General features: G+C 37.3%; 1 protein-coding gene across 1 annotated transcript; it reads right to left on the reverse strand.

Moving 5' to 3' along the window:
* Positions 1-643: 643 nt before the first annotated feature.
* On the reverse strand, positions 644-24608 carry LOC121423737 (extracellular serine proteinase-like). Its single transcript, XM_041619211.1, has 12 exons — positions 24508-24608; positions 22500-22609; positions 20310-20426; positions 19275-19508; positions 13516-13657; positions 12149-12333; positions 10813-10984; positions 9171-9356; positions 8471-8658; positions 7467-7638; positions 2361-2542; positions 644-1495 (listed from the first exon to the last, which is right to left on the reverse strand). Exons 2-12 carry the CDS (start codon positions 22605-22607, stop codon positions 1331-1333), a joined length of 1851 nt encoding a protein of 616 aa, XP_041475145.1. The 5' UTR covers positions 22608-22609; positions 24508-24608; the 3' UTR covers positions 644-1330.
* Positions 24609-25846: the final 1238 nt, after the last annotated feature.

Genomic DNA, 25846 nt, shown 5'->3' on the forward strand with positions numbered 1-25846 from the left:
ACATTATATTTTACCATAAAATACAGTGACAAATATCAATCCTAATAGATATAAAATGGAGCTATAGCTCTATGGATATCAGTTTTCAACATAATGTTGATGTGGTTTCATTCACTTTTTTGATTTGTTTTAATGCTCAGTTCATAGGTCATTTGAAATAAAAAAAAATCGGTCTAAAATTTGACATATTTCTAAAACAAAGTAATATATTAGACTTTTTCTTTGGTGGTCATGAATAATATAGATATACTAATTATGATAAATTTCTAAAAGTCGCAAACAGGTAAATGATTTTACACTTTTTATATGGAAAGCTGATTCCATGGAAGAATTTAACAATATATATTTAGTAAATAATATTAGATTTAACCCCTTTTCTTCTATTCCTTCCCTTCTCTCTCTTTTCTTGGTCTTTAAACTTTTGGGGCCCATACCCCTAAGCCCCCTTCCCGTACGCAGGTTTATAACACCTAAAGGGAATTAAAATGATAATTAGAAAAGCCGAGAAAACTCTGAAGAATGGTTCGTACATAAACATTAGGAGGAAACAATAAAAATGTTACTTATATTTCTCCAATAGATGACAGGATAATAAGATATTGTTATTATAGCCGGTGCACAAACAACACAAAGAGCCCAAAGCTTATTTTCCTTATCATATTTTATTTTATTTGTATGTGTTTCATTCATATCATAGTAAAAATTACATGGTTCCAGATCCAGATCAACTGTTGTTCGCGGTCAGTTGAACTCTGGATTTAACTAATCTTCAAGATTTATTTCTAAATCTTTAAGTTTTAAGTTGAATTCAGTGTACATCTGGTCACTTTTCGCGGCTGATATGAATTTATTTTCAGTTTATTGAAATTTAAGATGAAATGACATACACCAGTTCCAGTTCATTCAAAATATATCATTTTTAATGAAAACATACCATAGAGAGAGAGAGAGATCTGATAAAAAATCTCTTTTTTTTACTCCGTCAATTATTCATCACAGCATCGAAGGTAATTTGTATAATGTGTTCCAAACTTTACATTTTATTATAAAAATGATTGAAATAGGTGCAATTAGAGGGGAAATCCGGATAGAACACAATACCAGTCATAGGATTGTGATATGAAGGATTGGCTACACATGTGGATCTCTCAGAACGATTGTATTAAATACCGGAAGGCACATCTCTGAAAATACATTACCACACATACATCATTATATAATTTTTTTTACTATCATAAACATCTGTTTGGCTTTGATTCGAATGGATGCATCATGATACTTTAAATGCCAAGATGAGGCATGTCTAACATTTTGTACACATTTTTCGATTTTATTCAACTTGGAACATAGCACTGAAGCCCTTGCGAGAGACACTGGAATCGGACGTGAACTTGAGGAAGAGTCCTGAACCCAAGGATGAGCTGACTGGATTGGGTATGTCTAGACCACATAGAGTAACCAAAAGAGTCCCCTGGTCGCTATCACCATCATATATCTGGAATAACATAAAAAAAGATGTTTTATAGAAATGTGATCAGACTTAATATTGTCTCGGCCATCTCAGATTACAGTTGAAGAAGAATCGAACATTGAGCAGTATGGTAACCATAATTCTATCTTGTATCTTCTATAGGCTGTTGAGTCTCTTAACTTGTCGGACTCAGACAAATCAAATTACACTTGACAATTCACAGATCAATAACAACAAATTTAGAGCGGCTGTAAAAGAACGAACATCTGAAAACTGAAATTGATTCAAATCCGAACTATTCATTTTCAAATCTTACAGAATTTGAATTCAGATCTTTTTAACTTTAAATTCAAATCCACTGAGATTTTTTCCCCAGTCTAAATGTGTGTACTGCACTCTAAAAACAGAGAGTAAAAAATTACTCAATATTGGGTAAAAAGGAAACATGCATGATTGCTGGGTAAGATTTTCCCCCATTATTGGACAAAATGCATGTTTGAAGGGTAAATTTCAACGCAACATTGCGGGAAAAAAATTTTACCCAAAAAACATGCATGTTCCCATTTTACCCAATATTGGGTAAACATTTTTTTAGAGTGTGATGATCAGTACCTTTGAAGTCAGCTTATCATCCTCATAAAGTTCATTAAAGAGAGAGACAAAAAATGTCACTCTCAATATATGCAAATCTCACTCAGTAGAGACCCAGGGGCCAATTTCATAAAGGACTTACAACCGTTGTAGCTTTGCCATTATGGCAGCCACCATGATGACAGGGCTCAGCAGCCAATCAAGGTTTCTACGGTAGTTGCCATAACGGCAGTTACCATAATTAACGCTTTATGAAATTGGCCCGAGATTAGCTCTTATGCATTTAGAGATACACTACCTTCAAGGAGTCAAAGTCACATCCAGTATGCTGTTCTACTTCGAAGTCATCGAAGGTAATGGTGACCGTCTTATCGGCAGCTCCTTCTATCATGAAAGTACAGTCATGGTTGTCGCCATATTCATGAGGATAGTTTGGTGAGAATATAAATCCACCATCAGAGGTAAAGGTGTGTCCACATCCTACATAGAGAGAGAATACGAAATACGATTTCTGACTACACAAACCGACCTCGGCCAGATGTTGAAACAGACTGCCGCGCGGTTTAAATGCGATGTTTTCCTTTTAAAAAAAAGGGAGTTTCGCAAAACACTCTCAAGAACATAGAAAATGTGCCATGTGTCATGCCTTTCTTGACAATGAAAAAACAATAAGTCTTTGTCAAAAATTGGTGAATCAAAGCGGCAGTTTCGTCATTGACTCTGAACAGACGACATATTTGCCATTTTTCGTCAGCTCCGAAACTTAAGAATAAAACTGCTGTTCTGGTTAACTGACTTTCGACAAAGACCTTCCAGCTGTTCATCGTCATTAAACGGATATTTTTTTAGGGGACTCTTGAATTCGTTCTGCAGTCCGATGCGAAAACTCCCCCGATGACTACTTAGTACAGCTTTGGAATAGCTTTAGAATAGCCGATTTTGTCAGAAATTATACTATTGCATGTACAAGTTTTTGGCCTATATATAGGATCAAGTCGGTTTCCAATGGCAGCTGAATACAAAATTTGTCGTGACATTTTAACGCTGTTACTTGGACGCTTAAACATTGGGATATGCCCTTTATTTGGATGAAAGGAAGATCTGAACTGGAGACATCAAGAAAACATTTATATGAAGTATGCAACACAATGAGCCTATTGGCTTTTCTTCGAGTTAAAAAAACAATTAGATTGTCTGTACGTTCGTCTATGTATCTGCTGATAATATATCGACTTTTATCGACTTTTTATCGACGATGATAAAGATTCAAACGACATGTAAAAGCAAGAAATTGAATATTCCCCTAATTGCATTATTTACGTAAAACAAAGACTTCATCGACATACCACTTTACATTGCCCAAATAATGCAATTTACCTGAACACTAACTACTTTTCAAATAAATTGTGAATACTTAATTTATCTAATGATAATTTTTTTATTTTGTAGTGATCTTTATTATTCATTCAAAATAAATTTCGTACATACATAATCAAGAAAATATAGAACAAAATGATAATTGCAGCAGTGCAATACACAAATTGAATAACAGTGTAATAAACATAACAGGCAAATTGTATCAGAACAGAGACATAATCCGAACTCATGTAAAAAATGGTTACACTTCGTAATTCCGAAGCTTCGTAATTCCGAAGGTTCTTTATTCCGAAGGTTCGTAATTCCGAAACACGTAAATTGCCTATACCTCGATGTTCGTTAATCCGAAAACGAAAAAGGGTTCGTTAATCCGAACATTTGTGGCGTAATTCCGACGATTCGTTATTCCGAAGGTTCGATAATCCGAAAACGAAATAAGGTTCGTTGTTCCGAAGGTTCGTTAATCCGAAAACGAAATAAGGTTCGTTGTTCCGAAGGTTCGTTAATCCGAAAACGAAAAAAGGTTCGTTATTCCGAAGGTTCGTTGATCCGAAAACGAAATAAGGTTCGGTTTTCCGAAGGTTCGTTAATCCGAAAACGAAATAAGGTTCGTTTTTCCGAAGGTTCGTTAATCCGAAAACGAAATAAGGTTCGTTAATCCGAAAACAAAATAAGGTTCGTTAATCCGAAAACAAAATAAGGTTCGTTAATCCGAAAAATGAAAACCGGGAAAGCAGAGGCAGAGGCAAGGGGAGGGGGGCGGGGGACACTGTTGCCGTTTAATTATCATATGAGGATGGGAAGGCAAGGGCGGCCGAACGAACGAAATTGGCACTTTGGTGATATTTTCACCTTAAGATTATCATCTGCTTGAAGTCATTGTGTGTTTGATAGTGATTAAGAAGAGAAAAACTTTTTTGAAGTGACTTCTTATTATGGCAAAATGTATATTTAGGCTTTATTTTTCGGGAGAGAGTATAATGAGCGAGCGGCTTGGTAAAACAAATTCAAAGGTGAAGTTGTATAACGTTTTTTGTGGTCAATTATTCTTAAAATGGCATTATTGCGAGGTGTTGCGAGCGTGAATCACAAGCTAAACCTTAGGTTATTTCAATAAAAAATGAAAATTAGTTTTTAAAAATCCGAGCAGATTTCTGCTGTCATTAAAAAAGATGTGCATCTAACTAAAGAATTAACACGAGCGCAAAACGCGAGCTTAAACATACTGACCAGAAAAGGAACCTGTTAAAGAAAGCATTTAGTGACCTCTTTAGGATGAATATTTCACCAATCGAATGAGAGTGCGAAGCGCAAGCTGAAATTTTTCAATATTCCAGCCTGAAAACTTAACTTAACTTGTATACTTTAAAAAGAGTATTTTATTTCGAAAAAAACATGAAAAACGGCATATTTATTTTTGAAAAAGGAACTTTCCCATTTTGGAAAATATTAATTCCCCTGTTTTTTTATTCCATTTTTGATGCCCCCTGCCTCCCTCCCGGTGGATCCAACTTTCGTCAAATAGGGGGGGGGCAATTTTTTTAAGCCATATTTTCCTTGATCGGCAGTTTAAAGTTGATTTTTGTTTGTTTCTTTGAAAGGGTAGTCCTAACAGTCAATAATTAGCTTTATCCTTATAAAATAAAGTAAATATTTATGTAATAACATGATAAACCCTTTTTAAATAATGCGAGCGCGAGCTATATATTTTTGTTAATATGATGGGCAATATGTTTGTGATCTTCAAAGCGAGATGCCTATGTAACTAAAATTAGATAATAACTGCTAGCAAGAAGCGCGAAGAGAATTTTTAAATATATAAGCTCTGACCTGATCTAAAGGGACATTTTAAGAACTTTTTGCAGTTAGCCATGAAGACGATGCGTGTTTTAGCCAATGGCGGCGGAACGTATTTTTTTTTGGGGGGGGGCAAAGCAAAAAAAAGGGGCCAATAGGGGCAATTTGGTGCAAACGGATATTTTCACCATTAGATTATCATCTGTGTAAAGAGGTTGTGTGTTTTGTAGTAACTAAATTGAGCACAATTTTTTAAGTGATCACTAAAGTTATATATTTACGTTTCATTTCTGCGAGCGTAGAGAGCAAGCGGTTTGGGGGAAAGTCAAATCTGAAGATGTAAAATTCACCTTTTTGGTCAATACTGTTAAAAGGGCATCCTTGTGAGATGTTGCGAGCGAATCACGTGCTCAAACTTTTGGAAATTTCATGTGGGCCTAGAATGATAATATTGATATAAATATCATTTACCCAGCCACTTCAGTTCTGAAAACTATTCTCCCAGCTATTATTATTTTTTTTACAAGAATGCTTAGAATGTCCAGTTTTCAGGTTGGAAAATCGGAAAAATTTGGCTCACGTTTCTCGCTCGCATCAAGTATTGTTTATTGAGGAACTCATTCTATTCCTGGTTACAAAAAAAGAAGTATGAAATGTCCAGTTTTCAGGTTGGAATATCACAAATTTTAAGCTTGCGGTTCGCGCTCTCATTATTTAGTTCGTGAGATATATATTCTATTCATGAGTCACTAAATGCAGTCCTTAAAAGATTACTTTCTGAAGCCTGTTGCATAAAACTTTTTACCTGAGAAAACTCTGGTAAAAACTGAAAACTAAGGTTAGTCTGATTTCCGCCAAAAGTTTCATGCAACGGGCCCCTGTCAGTATATAAACAAATTACAGCTCGCCCTCGCATTAATTCTTTAGAAAGATACACATCTTTCTCACGATTACAAAAAATGCTCCGAATGCTCACTTCACGTCTTGTTACATGAAATGTCTACTAGTTTCAGCTTGCGATTCGCGCTTTCAACATTTCACAAGGATCATTATTAGTATTATTTTTATTTTTATTACCAGCAGAAGCTGTTATTAAAATGACATCCCCTCCAATACAAATCCTATTATCTAGAGGTTGCTCGCACGCTTCCAACACACTTGATCCCCTGCATCTTTAATTAAACCATTTGCTTATAGGCAGCAATTGCTCAGATAAAATCGAAATTAGCCTATGCTTGATCAGGGCGCCATTCTTAATGAAATACATGCTTTGGCCCCAACACACGCATGTATCATCGATCGTTATTACTATCATTGCATAATATCGTGTAATCTTGTAATGACAACATCGTTTTTGTTACCAAAATGAATTATTTTCATTTTCGGAAATACGAACCTTATTTAATTTTCGGATTAACGAACCTTATTTCGTTTTCGGATTAACGAACCTTATTTCGTTTTCGGATTAACGAACCTTATTTCGTTTTCGGATTAACGAACCTTCGGAATTACGAACCTTATTTCGTTTTCGGATTAACGAACCTTCGGAATTACGAACCTTATTTTGTTTTCGGATTAACGAACCTTCGGAATTACGAACCTTATTTTGTTTTCGGATTAACGAACCTTATTTCGTTTTCGGATTGACGAACCTTCGGAATTACGAACCTTCGGAATTACGAACCTTCGGAAATACGAACCTTCGGAATAACCGAACCTTCGGAATTACGAAGCTTCGGAATTACGAATGTATGCGGTAAAAAATAACATTTCGATTAATTTCATTTTCTATTTACAATTAGAGTTTACCCAAGATACTTGCTCTGTATGTCTAGAATAATATTGACCAAATATATAACGAAAAGTATGAAAAGTGTTTTTTTCAAGTGTTAAAAGTTTAGAATAAATTTGTAGAGAAGGGCGCGGGGTCCGCTCTTAATGTTATAGGGATGAAAGGAAGATAGGCCTACCGAACGATCCACGGGGTCACTAATAAACGAGGGAAGTTTGTTCACTCTAGTAACTATTTGGATATACCAATCATTATCGAACAAAAAGAATGGTTCACATACACCGTAAATCTAGAGTTTAGATAGATCACTCAAACTCCTTTAATGATCCTTTTGTTCACTCCAGCAGAAGTGAATGTAGTCACTCCGAATTAACTAAAAAATTCATTCTTTATTAATTGAATAGTGTTTCATTATACTTTCAAAAAGATAATACTGACCACCCCTCTCCCCTTCTGAAGTATACTCAGCGTGAAAGCCCTGTTTCGTTACAGAACTGTCCGATTTCATTCTCAGGAACATGGTATCTCCTGTGCTAGTAATGATACCAGGGTTGTTTAAGCCGCAGTATTCTCCTATCAGCGGTGCGGATGAGTCGGAACCATCGTAGAACTGTTTAGATGAGAAACAACGGGTTCAAAGATATTTTGTGATTGCTATTTTAGTATTGTTAATGATATCAATATTCTGCTTTTGTATATTGCGACGTCTCTCAAAACTTGCAGATAGGCCTACTTGTGAACAGGAAAAACCGCAAGAGTTTTTATAGGCATAGGCCTACATGGTGTTCGTATAACAGTTACAAATTCTGGTTTGAGCGTGGGGAGGTGGAACTTAAGTCGTATGCGGGTGCACATCTTGGGAGGTGGAACTAAAGTTTGGAAAATCAGCTATTGACAGCGGAAGAAGGGGTACAAATTTCGTTTTTCTTGTCAGAGTCGGAACTACTCTACTTCAGCGGAGGGTGTACGTGCACCCAGTGCACCCCCAGCCTTTGCCCTTGAGGTGGGGATAAGAAAAGTGTAAATTTATGCATTGTCAATACAATGGTTTAAAAGATTTGAACACAATGACCCTACAAGACGGGAGTAAAAAACACTACACCATACACGACATTTTGACACTACTTCAACTTCATTGGATGGAAACGATTTGTGGAAGAGGCACATATTTCGTAGTTTGGCCCAGGAGTATGGTGCAGATCCCTAAATAATATATGTCTGATCAACATGAAATAATTCTGCAAATTATTTTTTTAGCATTGATCGATAGATAAAGATGAAATAAATGGCAAGTATTATTTCATTCTCCTTCTCATTTGATACTGATTTTCTTGGGTTCCGAAGGAACAAAAATCTGGGGAAAACCACAAAATGACAGTGGTCACTTTGTCTTGAATGTTGTGTCTTTGTGTCTTTTATAGATCATTATACCAAGCACTTACGCTAAGAGAATCATAACTGCAGAAGGAATTAGCCTCGAGCTCGAATTCATCTATAACAACGGTGACAGAATGGTTCTTGAGGGGGTTTGTAACAATATAGTCACATGTAGTACTGCTGTCATAGTGTTCTGGATAATGTTGACTAGCAAAAGAACCAGAAGTACCACTGAAATATCCACCGCATGATTCTGTATAATAATGATAACAAGAATAATAAAACAACAATAACAACTTTTAATCTGCTGCTGCTACTACTACTACTACTACTATATACTACTACTTCTAGGCCTACTACTACTACTGCTGCTGCTGCTGATAAAATATTATATTAATAACAATAACAATACATGTAATAATAAAATAATCATTACGCTCATGATTGTGATGATGATGACAAAAAATAATAGTATAATGATAAAAATCAAGTAATTTTATTTACAAAGTATAAAAGCTTAAGTGATTAAATTTGTCTTCATTTGTCTTCCATTGTGTCCTGCGTAGAATAATGCTTTTCATTTCTTTCATACACACATCCATTATTTCCTGTCATTAAGTTGGAATAACCTTGCACTGACCAAAACACTCTTACAAACATTCACATTGACACCCACGTCAAACCTTAGCCCACTCGGTTTCAAGTAGGTCTCAACAAAACTTCTTTTCTTCTGCGCCAAACCCAAATGAAATGGGCATAACCCACCATAGAAATAGCAGGGCTCGGGTATGTAACCGCCACCTGACCCTGAAGTTCCAACGTAGAGCATAAGATTGGGTGATCCTCCTTTGGCATCTACAACGACGCCAGCAATGGCTTTGGTCTGGATACGTCCTTTTACTGCGGCTGGAGTCAGTGTTGGCTCGTCTCCTAAAATTAATGCCGCGGCACCTGTCATATTAAACATTTAGAACATCTAAAACATTCAGAAGTAAACACGGGGGGATTAAATCTAACTTAAGCATAGTTTGTTTTCACAATATGTATGTCCATAGGTCAATATTGGCCTACATTAATTTCATTCCACTGTGATAAGCTATGGAAGCTTAAAAGTGCCACCGAGATGTAGAGATAATTATCTCGGGAAGTCGACATCTTGATAGCAAAAGATAAGATGACGAGATCCCAGATCTCATCATGTTGACATCTTGTAGAAGAGATGATGAGATGACAAGATCCCGGATCTCATCATGTCAACATCTTTTAGAAGAGATGATGAGATGACAAGATCCCGGAACTCATCATGTCAACATCTTTTAGAAGAGATGATGAGATGACAAGATCTTGGATCTCGTCATGTCTACATCTTTAAGAAGAGATGATTAGATGACATGATCATGGATCGAAGATCTTGTCATCTGACCATTTCTTCTAAAAGATGTCGACATGACGAGATCCGAGATCTTGTCATCTCATCATCTCTTCTACAAGATGTTGACATGATGAGATCCTGGATCTTGTCATCTCATCATCTATTCTACACGATGTTGACATGATGAGATCCGGGATCTTGTCATCTCATCATCTCTTCTAAAAGATGTCAACATGATGAGATCCGGGATCTTGTCATCTCATCATCTCTTCTAAAAGATGTTGACATGATGAGATCCGGGATCTTGTCATCTCATCATCTCTTCTAAAAGATGACGACATGACGAGATCCGGGATCTTGTCATCTCATCATCTCTTCTAAAAGATGACGACATGACGAGATCCGGGATCTTGTCATCTCATCATCTCTTCTAAAAGATGTCAACATGACGAGATCCGGGATCTTGTCATCTCATCATCTCTTCTAAAAGATGTTGACATGATGAGATTCGGGATCTTGTCATCTTATCTTTTGCTATCAAGATGTCGACTTCCCGAGATAATTATCTCAACATCTCGGTGGCACTTTTAAGCTTCCACTGTGATAAGCTCTACATTTTCCGTACGATGTAACGATCTTATACGAGCACATCGATTGCTAGAGTACTTTGATGCTTAACTACTAATGTCAGGTGGGATAAACAATGGACTTAAAGGCAAAAACAAACTCCCGTGGAGATCGCAAGGCCGCTACACTACATTGTATCTACAAAAATAAGAATCTGTGCATTCTCTGTACGCATATCGTGCGATCACATATGTGTTCATAATTAAAAATAGAAAGGGATATTTCACGATCGATTCCCCCAATGTTCCTCGCCTCTCTACCTGTTTAAGGTGTGTACCTCACCAATCAAGTAACAATAATTCACCCAACTCTCCTGAAAAGAATATAATTATGGTTCTCTACTGTAAAGGTGTAACATCTTTTCTAAGGAAAAAAGAAAAAGAAGAAGGCAAAGAAGCTACTACTGACCAGCGACGTGGGGCGTTGACATGGAAGTACCGCTGATGGTATTCGTAGCATCGTCCGAGCCATACCAGGCCGATGTGATATCGACACCAGGTGCAAAGATATCAACACAACAACCATAGTTAGAAAAGCTGGCTCGGACGTCAGACGAGTCGGTGGCGCCAACTGTGATTGCCTAATATATGGCGGAAAATGAAAATTAGGAGCAATCATATTCTGCCGGTTTGCATGATTTTTCCCCCACAAACTGGACACCGGGACCCGCATGATGTTGGTAGAAAGGTCGTCATGCTTGTAGGACACGTACCCCCCCCCCCCCCTCTCCACCCACCCGGGCCTCCCGCGCGTCCCCTACGTGAACCTGAACCAAATTGGCATGATGATGATGTATACGATGGAGATTTGCGAATATGTCAATCCAATCTCAATTTGAAGGACCAGATGTGTATAATTATGATGACTGGTCAAATCATGGATCCATGGTCAAATTAATAGTGCATGCAGAATAAAAGGTCCTGAAAGAGCACTGTGCCCTAATCGTGCGTATATTTCAAATTATATCTCTGGCGTTTCACAGATGAGACCGACTTGAATCAATCACTATACTTTTGATCACAATCATAGGATCTTCTATCAAAAAACATGCTTTCAAACAATATTATTTACAAAAATATCTTTACAAATTACAAAACTTCCAGACAATAAAGTATATGGACATTAATTGATACAAATTTGACATAGGAATAAGCATAAGAGAAGACCTGTATGTTGTTATAATGTTATTCATTACGAGTATTTAAAAATAAGCTAAAAAAACATTTATTCGCAATAATATCTGCTTTGTATTTTTGAGTACTCTGAGAGTATTTACATTTTGTCATATTATTGTAAAGCACTTTCAACATGTTAATGGAAAGTGCTACATAAATACTCAATGAATGTTATGTATGTTATGTATGTCTACTCTAGACCATTACGAACGCAAGAGACCGCAATGAATGAAAGCGGCTTTAATATGATGGCGGCCTCAACGACCACTGGGCGTTGTGGCGTGCGCCTGTAATCCAAGCTGTGGGGAAGTTACAAATTGATGCAGAGGTTCGAGGTTCGAGCCCTGGTCACGTCTTTCGGATGGTGACGTTAAAGGTCGGTCCCAGACGTAAATAATCATATCTGATTGATACACGTCTGACAAAACTCAAATACACACAATGGATTGCTGGAATAAGCAAAAGAAATCACAGTGCTCACGTGGTAAAAATTGGCCAATCATTGAAGAGGATCCACATCCACATTTTAACAATTACTTTCAGATACATGATGAATTGAGTATACTTACCTCAGGATTTCTAGCAGGAGACTTTTGACATGATGAGAAGTCGTCATTACCACCAGACACGGACACACTGACACCAGCATTTACAACACCACGTATAGAAGTGTCAATGATTTCACTAACACCAGTCCCTAATGACATAGTGATAACAGCAGGAAGAATTCTGTTCTCTGCTACCCAATCAACACCTAGAAAACAAGAATTTTACAAGATCGGTCCATTATTTGGAAGACCAATGAGTGAAAGTCGACAGCGTTTTGGGGGGTCTATGTGTTTTTCTTCATTTTCTCAACCAACGAATGTTTCAGATTTTTGACACTGACGAGGAGTGTGACTTTATTTTTGAAAGCTATATGTATATATATTACCCTTCTCCAATCTTAATTCTGAGCGCCTATCATTGCCTATAGCAAGGAGGTTTCAAATGAGATGGAGTAACAGCAAATAAAATCTCTTTGAACAAGGTTAAAAGCCGCCAGCAGAAAGTATGTCAGGCATGCACTTTGCTCAACATCTCTTGCAATCGTGTAGACAAATGATTCCCGCATGACTCCGCAGCTATAGGTCATACATAAAGGGAAATATGCTTTTGTGATGATACTTACTTTTTCGCCGCTTCTTGGTCTGGTTATATGTGTAGTACATAATTTGGAGGCATGCGAAAATAAAGTATGCAATATGTCCTGAAATATGACTAAAATTTGCTCGACTGGGCATGTGCGGGCACTCATCTGGCATATACAATAATGAACAACAATATTCTACAGACCACATTTGAAATTTTCATTCGCCGCAAACTATCGGAAAAGTGTTAAAATCTGGTTTCAGTAAAGGTGAAATCTTTCTTTTTTCACTAATTACAGGTTAATATAATCTGGGCAAATATCTCGTCGTAATAGTGCTTGGTTATTGGTGTTTTGTCACGCATTCAAATTTCAGTTTGTTTATTAATATGAAAGATGGAAAATTGATACAAATGGATATTCGTAAAACTTCACCCCTCTGCTTTCTTCACTGAAACTGGCGGCTTCGAAGGCGGACATCAAAAGGTCTTTACTGCCGTTCTTTCTTTTGTGTTTCTTTATAAATGAACAGCTGCTTGAATAAATTTGTTGCCCGTTGGAACTCCAGTCATAGAATCTTCTTGCCTGTAGCAAGAAGGGACTGCCTTATTGCTTAGCGCTCGGCATAAGGCAGAATGCCCCATTCTTATAAGTCTGGTATGCCTACGCCCGATGATCGAACCCACGACCTACCGTTCACGAGACGGACGCCCTACCACTGAGTCACCATGTATATTTATACATAGTATTTGTGCGATCACAACTCATAGTGAAAAGTAGAGAAAATATATAATAATGTAGGTATACCTGCGGCCATGTCACTGATGGAGCCGAATCCGTTACAATTGAGAACACGTACGGCAAACAAGTTTGCCATCTTGGCCACTCCAAACGTCGTTCCTGCTGCTGTGCCAGCGCAATGTGTTCCATGCCCATTACAATCGATTCCCTGCATTGGGAGGCAATAGGCAACTGATTCCTAGTCAATTCTCTCATTTAAATGAACAGAATGCTTATGAAAGATTAAAATACAAATCTACAATAAAGAGATTGCTACAGAGCAGAAGTATAGATTTCAGGCAATATAAAAATCTAATAATCAAGCGATGAAATTGCATTAAGTAAAACCTTTCCTCTTTCACGAACACGTTTCCTTGTAGGATTTTTTTTCCTTAAAAAAAGAAAACCCATTACTTTGAATACAACTTATTGTTCGATGGGTGACTTAGTTTTTGCGTGATAGTTCAATGGCCATTTATAGGCTATATACGTTTTTTTTTTCTTTAATAAAATTGTGCGCCTCTCATTAATTCATTTAACTTATTTCTTTCATTCATTTTTCCTTTTTCAGCACATAAGGGTCGGGGATGAATTATATGAATGAAACATAATCAAATTATTACATTAAAAGGTATGTACTGTTTACAAACAAGTGAACATTTTTTTCTTAATAGAATCAATTTAACAAGAGTATAAATGTTGATATTGACGGCAATACCGAATGGTGACCTTGCGCATCACCGCACAAATCAAAATATGAAGTAATAAAAATATTTCTTTCATTTATTTTGCTTGTCACTTTAACATAGTTACAATAATATAGATAGACCTACATGATTATATTATGCAGAGAGGAGAGAACGAGATGGGGAGAAACGAAAACAGAATCAAGCAAAATAGCCAGATGCTAACTTACATCTCCACTAGGTCTCACAGGCCTAATTCATTCCCCATAGACTCATGTGTTAAATTGGCACTTTAAAAAATTCATAAAAAATAAGGATGAAATTCGGGGGTCGAATGTTTACTACCAGTGGATAGGATTTATATCTGGCAATCCATATCTGACCAGAAAAGGGTCCCTCGACCGGCTCATTTTAAAAATAAATTGGCGTGTTTGAAGACACCGTCGGGGGGAGCAGATTCATCAACTCAAACAGCAAAATAGCCGTAATCCTTCCACCAGTCAAAATATAGTCCAAAATTGGTGATATTTCTTCCCAATTAGGGAAAAGGAAGTTCAGTAATTACCAAATATAGAATCAGTGTTAGATGGACAATCATATGCATACACTTTGTCAATCAGCCATATCAAAATAAAAAAAATAGCAATGGGTTGGCTCGAATGAATATCTCGGGCCTCCCACTAGTGATTAGGCCCGTGAGACCTGTAATGTATGGCACATGAAGGTTTATTTTTAATTTACCTTCCTGGCTTTTCTTTAACATCTGTACACTCACTTTATCACAAAGAAATGCATGAAATATACAGATGTGTTATGTAATGACCATTTCTAATGTTACTTCTAATGTCTAGTGCCCTATGGATTTACATACATCCTACATGCCTATATGTAGCTCAACAATGGATGCAATGTTAGGGCCCAAATCCTATAATGCAAATTGTAGATATGAATAGTGTGCATATCTGGATTCAAGATCTGCCCACAATATAAATACCATATTCACATGAGTTTAATTAGATAACAATAAAAAGAAATGAGAATCAACATACAAGCATACTATACATTCACATCTTCCTATGACAAGGGCCCAAGCCAGGGTGTAAGAGAAAGAGGCAGGGGTTAGATGGCTTGTATTCTAAATGGATGGGGGCTAGTCTGGCTAGAAGTCAGTAAAAGTTGAACAAGATAGCAGTAGAACTCATTCTCAGCCCCCCCCCCCCCCACATAGGCCTACTAACTATGCTTTTCTCCCCCCCCCCCCTCCCTCTTGAATCCATCACTCTTTAGCCAAATTCTAAAGTTTTCTCTTCTCATTCCCTTCCCCATGAACCAATTTCACAAGCGCAATTGATGCAAGGCCTATCTAATGTGTACTTTATCTCGTGATGGGTGAAATACACGATTTACAGCAGCGCTCGCCGGTATACGAAAACACACGACAACATGCAAGCAACCCAGTGCACAACATGCACACGCACAGCCTAGCCTAGGTACACAAACACAGAGTTAGTTACTAATAACAACTTGTTACATTGTACCTGTAGTACCCCCTATGTAGCCTTGTATAGCCATGAAGTTCAGTTTTTGGACCTCTTGATGATTGAAACATGTCTACTTGAAAAACAATCAGCTACTGAAGAGTTGGGCAGGTATTTCATCCACTAAGGAATTCCCCATGTAATAGGCTATGGTCAAGGTTTCCTATAGGTCTCACAGGCCTAATTCATTCCCCATAGACTCATGTGTTAAATTGGCACTTTAAAAAATTCATAAAAAATAAGGATGAAATTCGGGGGTCGAATGTTTACTACCAGTGGATAGGATTTATATCTGGCAATCCATATCTGACCAGAAAAGGGTCCCTCGACCGGCTCATTTTAAAATAAATTGGCGTGTTTGAAGACACCGTCGGGGGGAGCAGATTCATCAACTCAAACAGCAAAATAGCCGTAATCCTTCCACCAGTCAAAATATAGTCCAAAATTGGTGATATTTCTTCCCAATTAGGGAAAAGGAAGTTCAGTAATTACCAAATATAGAATCAGTGTTAGATGGACAATCATATGCATACACTTTGTCAATCAGCCATATCAAAATAAAAAAAATAGCAATGGGTTGGCTCGAATGAATATCTCGGGCTGCCACTAGTGATTAGGCCCGTGAGACCTGTAATGTATGGCACATGAAGGTTTATTTTTAATTTACCTTCCTGGCTTTTCTTTAACATCTGTACACTCACTTTATCACAAAGAAATGCATGAAATATACAGATGTGTTATGTAATGACCATTTCTAATGTTACTTCTAATGTCTAGTGCCCTATGGATTTACAGACATCCTACATGCCTATATGTAGCTCAACAATGGATGTCAATGTTAGGGCCCAAATCCTATAATGCAAATTGTAGATATGAATAGTGTGCATATCTGGATTCAAGATCTGCCCACAATATAAATACCATATTCACATGAGTTTAATTAGATAACAATAAAAAGAAATGAGAATCAACATACAAGCATACTATACATTCACATCTTCCTATGACAAGGGCCCAAGCCAGGGTGTAAGAGAAAGAGGCAGGGGGTTAGATGGCTTGTATTCTAAATGGATGGGGGCTAGTCTGGCTAGAAGTCAGTAAAAGTTGAACAAGATAGCAGTAGAACTCATTCTCAGCCCCCCCCCCCCCACATAGGCCTACTAACTATGCTTTTCTCCCCCCCCCCCCCTCCCTCTTGAATCCATCACTCTTTAGCCAAATTCTAAAGTTTTCTCTTCTAATTCCCTTCCCATGAACCAATTTCACAAGCGCAATTGATGCAAGGCCTATCTAATGTGTACTTTATCTCGTGATGGGTGAAATACACGATTTACAGCAGCGCTCGCCTGTATACGAAAACACACGACAACATGCAAGCAACCCAGTGCACAACATGCACACGCACAGCCTAGCCTAGGTGCACAAACACAGAGTTAGTTTACTAATAACAACTTGTTACATTGTACCTGTAGTACCCCCTATGTAGCCTTGTATAGCCATGAAGTTCAGTTTTTGGACCTCTTGATGATTGAAACATGTCTACTTGAAAAACAATCAGCTACTGAAGAGTTGGGCAGGTATTTCATCCACTAAGGAATTCCCCATGTAATAGGCTATGGTCAAGGTTTCCTATAGGTCTCACAGGCCTAATTCATTCCCCATAGACTCATGTGTTAAATTGGCACTTTAAAAAATTCATAAAAAATAAGGATGAAATTCGGGGGTCGAATGTTTACTACCAGTGGATAGGATTTATATCTGGCAATCCATATCTGACCAGAAAAGGGTCCCTCGACCGCTCATTTTAAAAATAAATTGGCGTGTTTGAAGACACCGTCGGGGGGAGCAGATTCATCAACTCAAACAGCAAAATAGCCGTAATCCTTCCACCAGTCAAAATATAGTCCAAAATTGGTGATATTTCTTCCCAATTAGGGAAAAGGAAGTTCAGTAATTACCAAATATAGAATCAGTGTTAGATGGACAATCATATGCATACACTTTGTCAATCAGCCATATCAAAATAAAAAAAATAGCAATGGGTTGGCTCGAATGAATATCTCGGGCCTCCCACTAGTGATTAGGCCCGTGAGACCTGTAATGTATGGCACATGAAGGTTTATTTTTAATTTACCTTCCTGGCTTTTCTTTAACATCTGTACACTCACTTTATCACAAAGAAATGCATGAAATATACAGATGTGTTATGTAATGACCATTTCTAATGTTACTTCTAATGTCTAGTGCCCTATGGATTTACATACATCCTACATGCCTATATGTAGCTCAACAATGGATGCAATGTTAGGGCCCAAATCCTATAATGCAAATTGTAGATATGAATAGTGTGCATATCTGGATTCAAGATCTGCCCACAATATAAATACCATATTCACATGAGTTTAATTAGATAACAATAAAAAGAAATGAGAATCAACATACAAGCATACTATACATTCACATCTTCCTATGACAAGGGCCCAAGCCAGGGTGTAAGAGAAAGAGGCAGGGGGTTAGATGGCTTGTATTCTAAATGGATGGGGGCTAGTCTGGCTAGAAGTCAGTAAAAGTTGAACAAGATAGCAGTAGAACTCATTCTCAGCCCCCCCCCCCCACATAGGCCTACTAACTATTTGCTTTTCCCTCCCCCCCCCCCCTCCCTCTTGAATCCATCACTCTTTAGCCAAATTCTAAAGTTTTCTCTTCTAATTCCCTTCCCCATGAACCAATTTCACAAGCGCAATTGATGCAAGGCCATCTAATGTGTACATTATCTCGTGATGGGTGAAATACACGATTTACAGCAGCGCTCGCCGGTATACGAAACACACAACATGCAAGCAACCCAGTGCACAACATGCACACGCACAGCCTAGCCTAGGTGCACAAACACAGAGTTAGTTACTAATAACAACTTGTTACATTGTACCTGTAGTACCCCCTATGTAGCCTTGTATAGCCATGAAGTTCAGTTTTTGGACCTCTTGATGATTGAAACATGTCTACTTGAAAAACAATCAGCTACTGAAGAGTTGGGCAGGTATTTCATCCACTAAGGAATTCCCCATGTAATAGGCTATGGTCAAGGTTTCCTATAGGTCTCACAGGCCTAATTCATTCCCCATAGATCATGTGTTAAATTGGCACTTTAAAAAATTCATAAAAAATAAGGATGAAATTCGGGGGTCGAATGTTTACTACCAGTGGATAGGATTTATATCTGGCAATCCATATCTGACCAGAAAAGGGTCCCTCGACCGGCTCATTTTTAAAATAAATTGGCGTGTTTGAAGACACCGTCGGGGGGAGCAGATTCATCAACTCAAACAGCAAAATAGCCGTAATCCTTCCACCAGTCAAAATATAGTCCAAAATTGGTGATATTTCTTCCCAATTAGGGAAAAGGAAGTTCAGTAATTACCAAATATAGAATCAGTGTTAGATGGACAATCATATGCATACACTTTGTCAATCAGCCATATCAAAAAAAAAAAAAATAGCAATGGGTTGGCTCGAATGAATATCTCGGGCCTGCCACTAGTGATTAGGCCCGTGAGACCACTAGGTCTAAAATCAATCCCGACAGACGCCCTCCATCAAAGTCCATGTGGCTAATGTAGATACCAGTATCAACAACGTAGATGTTAACCCCGTCTCCTTTATTTCCCATTGGTTCAAAGATGCCATCTCCTTCATGGGTCATCTGATCAACACGGTCAAGCCCCCAGGAAGCAACCTCATCGGTCCTTACCACTCCATCTTCTTCAATATATTCCACAGCATCCGACTTTAGAGCCTGCATCATAATTTACAGAGGGGCACTGCATGACGTAAATCACAAGGATGGGGGCATATCGTATAAAGCATTTCTACATGTTTAATATACCTCTCTCTTATCACCCTTGAACAAATGAAATTTTAGATTGCCCTTAAATGATGTTGCAGAGTTTGAATTCTACAGCTCCTGTGGTAGTGAATTCCACAGTGCTGGTCGGGCATGAGCAAAGGCTCGATCGCCCCAGAATTTTGTAGATAGTGGAATATGTAGAGACTATATTGGGATGATCACAGTGTGCGTGCAGGTTGAGAGTGGTGTAAAAGAGACTTGTTGTAATGGGGAACCGATCCATTGATGATAATGATAAACCATGGAGCTATAGCTCCATGGATAAACATAAGTAGAATTTTGTCTTTTTGAAAACTATGCGATCCTTTATGGGCAACCAATGGAGGTCTTAAAGCACATGCAGGAGTACTATGATGGTGTTTATTTGATAAAGAAACAATGCGAGCTGCTGAATTCTGAAGTTTTTGAAGTCGGGTAATTTTATAGTTAAAAGAGAAGATTATCACCGAAATCAAGACGTGAGGAGATAAGTACGTGCACAAGTTTCTCTGTTGCAGAACGAGTTAAATATATTCGAATGAAACCAATGTTACGCAATTGATTGCGGATATATTTACAAATACCAGTGACCTGATTTGACATTGACATTTGGGAATCAAAAATGACACCAAGATTGCGGCATTTATCCAATCGCTTCATATATGAAGCGATTGGATAAAAAAAATATCTATCGAAGTATTCAATACTTACAGCCTGAAGCATGTCATCAGTCAAAGCTGCAGAAAATCCATTGAAGACGGTTTTGTATTCCTGCAAGATTTTGGGGTGACCTAGGCCTGCTACAATGGAGCCTATATCATGACCATCCTGCAAATGAAATGGAATAAATAAAAAATCGTAAATAACACGCACGATGATCCTTGTAGGTTTGCATGGTGGAGTTTGTAACGTGGAGATGGTTTACGGTTTACACATGGTGAACCGTAAACCGTTCTCCACGTAACACACACGATTTAATCGATATTATATCTAAACGACAAGGTTACTAAGGGATTATGATAATCTTGTCTGATTTACTAAGGGTATAGCCATCACATCAGCATTCATAAACTGTTCTCTAAGCAGACATCGGTTCTGATACACAGCAAAAACAGTGGTGTTAACCGGTGTACATAGAGGACCACACCAGTTATTTTACACCGGTGTTAAATTGGTGGTGTTAGTATTACAGCTATAGATGTTATTACAACACCTTTTGTTGTTACATTTACACTCTTTGGTGTTATGTTTAATCTCTAGGGTGTAATTTAATACCTCAGGGTGTGGTCCTCTATTAACACCAATTGGTGTCAGTTTTAACACCGCAGTTTTTACAGTGTACGTCGATTGCATTTTATCCCAGAAGGTCCCATCTTTGAAACCGTTGGTGTCGACTCGGCCATGCAGGGATGGAACCCATTACCCTCGATCCGGAGGTGGACTATCTCTATAACTATAAATTTTCGTATCTTACATCCGATTTTGATGAAATTTCCTACATTATACTTTCTTGATTCTCTCTGTGTATTTAAATCACTTTTTTATAAAGTGGCAATGTTCAACCGTTCTATTAACCTCAACACTGATTGTGCCATTCGTTCAAACACCATAACAATATAAAATGTAATCAATGTATCGTTTTTCCCGAATGATATTGACTACTTTAAATATCAAAGATTTTCTGTGAAATAGTATACTGAAACCATTATTATTAGTATATCCGCAACATATGGGGTACGTCGCTATTAACATTATGGGCTAACGCAAAATAACAGTATTTTTTCGTTCATATACCTTCAAATCATTTTGATGCAATCATGATCCGATAAGAAGGCCATTAGAGACAATTGAAGAGTGAAGGGTATTGTCCTACTTGTTAATTGGGTCCATAGACCAGTTTAGATGCACCTCCGCAAAGTGGCTTCCACCTTTATCATTCTTTCATCTGGCAGCTAAGCAAGCAAAATGATTTCTTCTTAAGAGGGGTTAAACCCAATACCACCGGACTACATCGGGGGGGGGGGGGGCACTTACATTGACGAGTGGATTCCATGCGCGACCCCCAAAATACGTAAAAAGGATGTCTTTTTCAAGATAGGGCACGTTACGTACGTAACGTGATAAGGGTGTCAAAAACACAAAAATATTGAAAAAGCGTTATCTAATTCGCTCGGAAAAATACGTGTTTAGGGGATGATAAAACAAAATCAAAATGTTTTATTAAGGATGTACTTTTTGCCCCAACACTTCGTGTTAAGAGTCCGATTTGCGCGACGCGTGGAAGGTAGGGCCGTACTAAACCAAAATAATGGTGTCTAAAGATAAAACCGACGACCGACGGACCCGTGACATAACAATGAAATATCTCTTTACTTGTTTAGGGGTTCATTTCAGGGAATACTTGCTAAAAGTATCGTTTTGTTTCCAATACTTGTTAAGGGGTGCATTTTCAGATTATGGAAAATACTTGTTTAGGGTGCTTTTCAAGACCCCGTGGTCGCGCACGGTATCCACTCGTCAATGGAAGTGCCCCCCCCCCCCTTCCCCGGGCATCGGATGGGATCAGGGGAACAGTTGCCCTCAAGAAATTTTGAAAAATTATTTATTTTGCTGATTTTTTTTACAAAATTCCCCCAAAGTATGCAAAATCCTTCATTTTAATTTACAAAATGCAAAAGCGTCCTAATGTTAATCTCGGTCGGTTCGGTCCCTCGCTTTTGATTTTTTTTCCGAAAAAAAACACGCTTGCTGCTCCCATTGAAAAATGTCTACGTCTGCGTACGGCAATGCAGGTTAAGACACTCTAATTCTGATTACAAACAATGAAGATGAGCTTCAATCTAAAAATAAAAACTTTCAAAAAAAAAATCAGAAACGGCCGTTACTGGTTGGTCTATTTACCTTCATCTTAATGATGTAGCTGCCTGGGATGGGTTCTACAGCCTTCCGTAGTTTGGCAGCTGAGGCTGAGGCGAGGAAAACCAAGACTAGCGCTACCAACACCTTCATGTCTATACAACGACAAATGTATAGATGATTTTCTAATAGCATTTATACCATGTTTAGTTATTTTGAAATAGAGACACAAGCCATAGAATGAAAAAAAATATTATAATTATAATAACAAATTTATAAGCAAGGAGGAACACTTTTGTATTGTTATGAAAAAGATCAGATCTATTAACCTCCATTAAGGCCTGGTCACACCGCCCGAGCGTTGTTGGAGCGGTCGTGGGGCGGAGAGAAAAATCATCACCGCTCGCTACTGTTCACCATTTTCGATTTCGATTGTTTTTGTTTTCGATTTTTCCCCAAATTTTGTGAGCGAAATTGGACCCTCTCTCCCTACCGCTCCACGACCGCTCATACTACGCTCGGGCGGACCAGACGAGACCAAGGATCAGGCCTTTGATATAAACTTGACAATGGCAACTCGAAAAGAGTGATACGTGGAAACGCTCACAAGACCACTTATCTGCCAATTAATTGAATTATAGTATATAGGCCTAGTACATTTGACATGAAATTATAAACAGATTAAACCGAGTCAAGAATAGGAGATTATAGTTCTAAGTATAGTATATATATATATATATAAGAACCCAATTTTTTTTCATAATTATTGTTATTTGACATAGATTTTAAATAACAGGTGGGTGTTTCATAAAGCTGTTCGTAAGATAAGAGCGACTTTAAGAACGACTGGTGATCCTTTCTCTTGGTAAATGGCATACACCATTGGCGATGGTTTAGCGCGTAAGAAAGGTTCACCAGTCGTTCTTAAAGTCGCTCTTATCTTACGAACAGCTTTATGAAACGGCCCCCTGGTAACTGAAATTATATCAGTTGAAAATGCAACTTATTGACTATCGAATGATACTTTGAATGTGTTTCTAGACCATGCATACCTCACAGGAGTGTCACTGAATACACTCCATTCCCTAGGAAGCCATATTTGATATTTTGACAGGGGCTATCGAATATATAATGATATTGCAACATTATATTTGAAATTGACTTGACAATCTAATCTTCAAATTTTTTCTGTTGCAAGTTTGCGGAATTTAATCATGTTTTATATTGTTAAAAACAGTGTCCAATCATCAACGCGTATTTTCAAACAAATCAGTTTCAGTTTTCCCATGAAATTTGGCGGAATCACGCATCGTCTACATAGACAACGGTGTACCTGTGAAGTATTTTGTACTTCTTCAGAAATGAAAAGGTGCATTTGTGGTTTGTTTTGACTCTATGAAAAAAATGACATTAGGACGGTTCTAGCTTAGTGATATAAAATAAGATTAAAAACAGATTAATGGTTGTCAAGTGATACGAGTTGTCTTGTACAATCTCGATAACTGGTGCATATGAAATAGTTTTGGCATTGATTCATGGCGAGCGAATTATTTTCAATTTTGGCCGCAATGAATATATGACGTAAACGCTTGTCCAGTTCATCAGTTATCAACAGTCTTCTCATGGGTCCTTTGCTATTTAACTGGTATATGTATGTATATATATACATACATATATATATATATATATATATATTATATATATATATATATATATATATATATATATATATATATATATACACATATGTGAAAATGCATAATCCTGTTCTTGAAAATATCATTAATTTCGGCTTTCTCACTTTGCTCGCTTACAAATTTCCAAAGTAGTATTCCGTATACAAATCTCAACGCCTTCTCAAAAATGTTCTCATTACGCCACTGGCATGACTGGTGACAACAAAACAAATGTTATGTCACTTCCGGGCTAATATTATTTTTCTTAATCCGATTTTTTATTGTTTTGTATAATTTCTTTATGTCCCTTACATCCTGTGTTTGACACCTTATAAAAATCATGTTATAACGCTCAAGAATATAGATTGAAAACTTACCGATTTCTCTAAAAGTAAAGCTGTGGTGAAATACGGACACTCTTATTCAAATTCTAAATATCAAAGTGAATTTATTGCTATTATATTCTGTACTTCTAAATGTATATATATATGTAAAAAATTAGCTCCTGCACTCACGTTATCAGATACTTGAACATTGCACGTGTACAATTTCCCATAAAAATTCCATAATTGCATTGTGCGTTATTACAGAGTTCATAATTACAGAGCTGTTCAAATATAATTAACAGTTTTGATATTTATCATAATTGTTTCTTTAGTAGATAAAGTCTGTTAATGGTCACAATTAGGCCCAGTATTCAACAAAATAATACTTTAATTATATGCAGGCAGATGCGTAAATGTACACGCTGATAACGGTATATATAACAGTTCGGCTTATTTCCAATATGACTAATGCCATTTCGTCTAATTACCAACTCGTCTACTATCGTTTGGTCTATCATCGATTCGTCCACTATCCACATTGTCTAATTGTCATTTCGTCCATTAACCAGTTGGTCCAATAGCCATTTAGTCCATAAACCATTTGGTCTAATTGGATAAGTGTTAATAGGAGAGATGAATGAAAAAGGGTATTAGACCATCCGGTTATTAGACGAAGTGATTATTGGACCAAATGGTTGTTAGACGAAATGTTGATGGACGGGATGGCATTAGACTAAATGAAGGTATATCATGTGGTGAGTGGATGAGTTGGCAGAAGACGAATTGGCAAGTTTACGAACAGTTCACCTGCGAGTTTGTAATGGTTAATGTGTTTTTTTTTTAATCTTTATCCATATTAATTTTGCTCTTTTCTGACAGAGGAAGGAGCGAAGTAAGTTAGATAAAGTTTTGGTAAGAAGTCAATGATATGAATGATCATAAATGATTAATAATCCAACTTTCAAATCTCATAGCGACTATTTTATTAATGATATTAGAATCTGTTAGCGGCTGGGATTTTTTTTATAGAGAAGGTAACAAAATTTTAACATCGTGATGGTTTTTTTTTCTGTTTCCCAGTGTAAAAATAGAATTATTAAGTGTTCGACTGTAGATGCACATTTCGTTCTTTATCTTTCATCTTCTTATCTTCTTATCGTCGGATCTTTTACCAATCCTTTTTAAGTGCATTCTCTATAACAAATTTAATACAATATTAGTAGTATTAGTAGTAATTCTTGCATTTTTAAGTTCTCTTTTTCGTAAATTCTGAATAAAATGAATTTGAATTATGTCTTTGCCTCAATATTTCACTTCCTATTATATCCCCTTTCTATTCCACTTTCATTTTATATACTCCTTGCATTTTTACAATCTGTCTGTCGTTCTC

Source organism: Lytechinus variegatus, chromosome 1, assembly GCF_018143015.1.
Source record: "Lytechinus variegatus isolate NC3 chromosome 1, Lvar_3.0, whole genome shotgun sequence".
NCBI classification, from domain to species: domain Eukaryota; kingdom Metazoa; phylum Echinodermata; class Echinoidea; order Temnopleuroida; family Toxopneustidae; genus Lytechinus; species Lytechinus variegatus.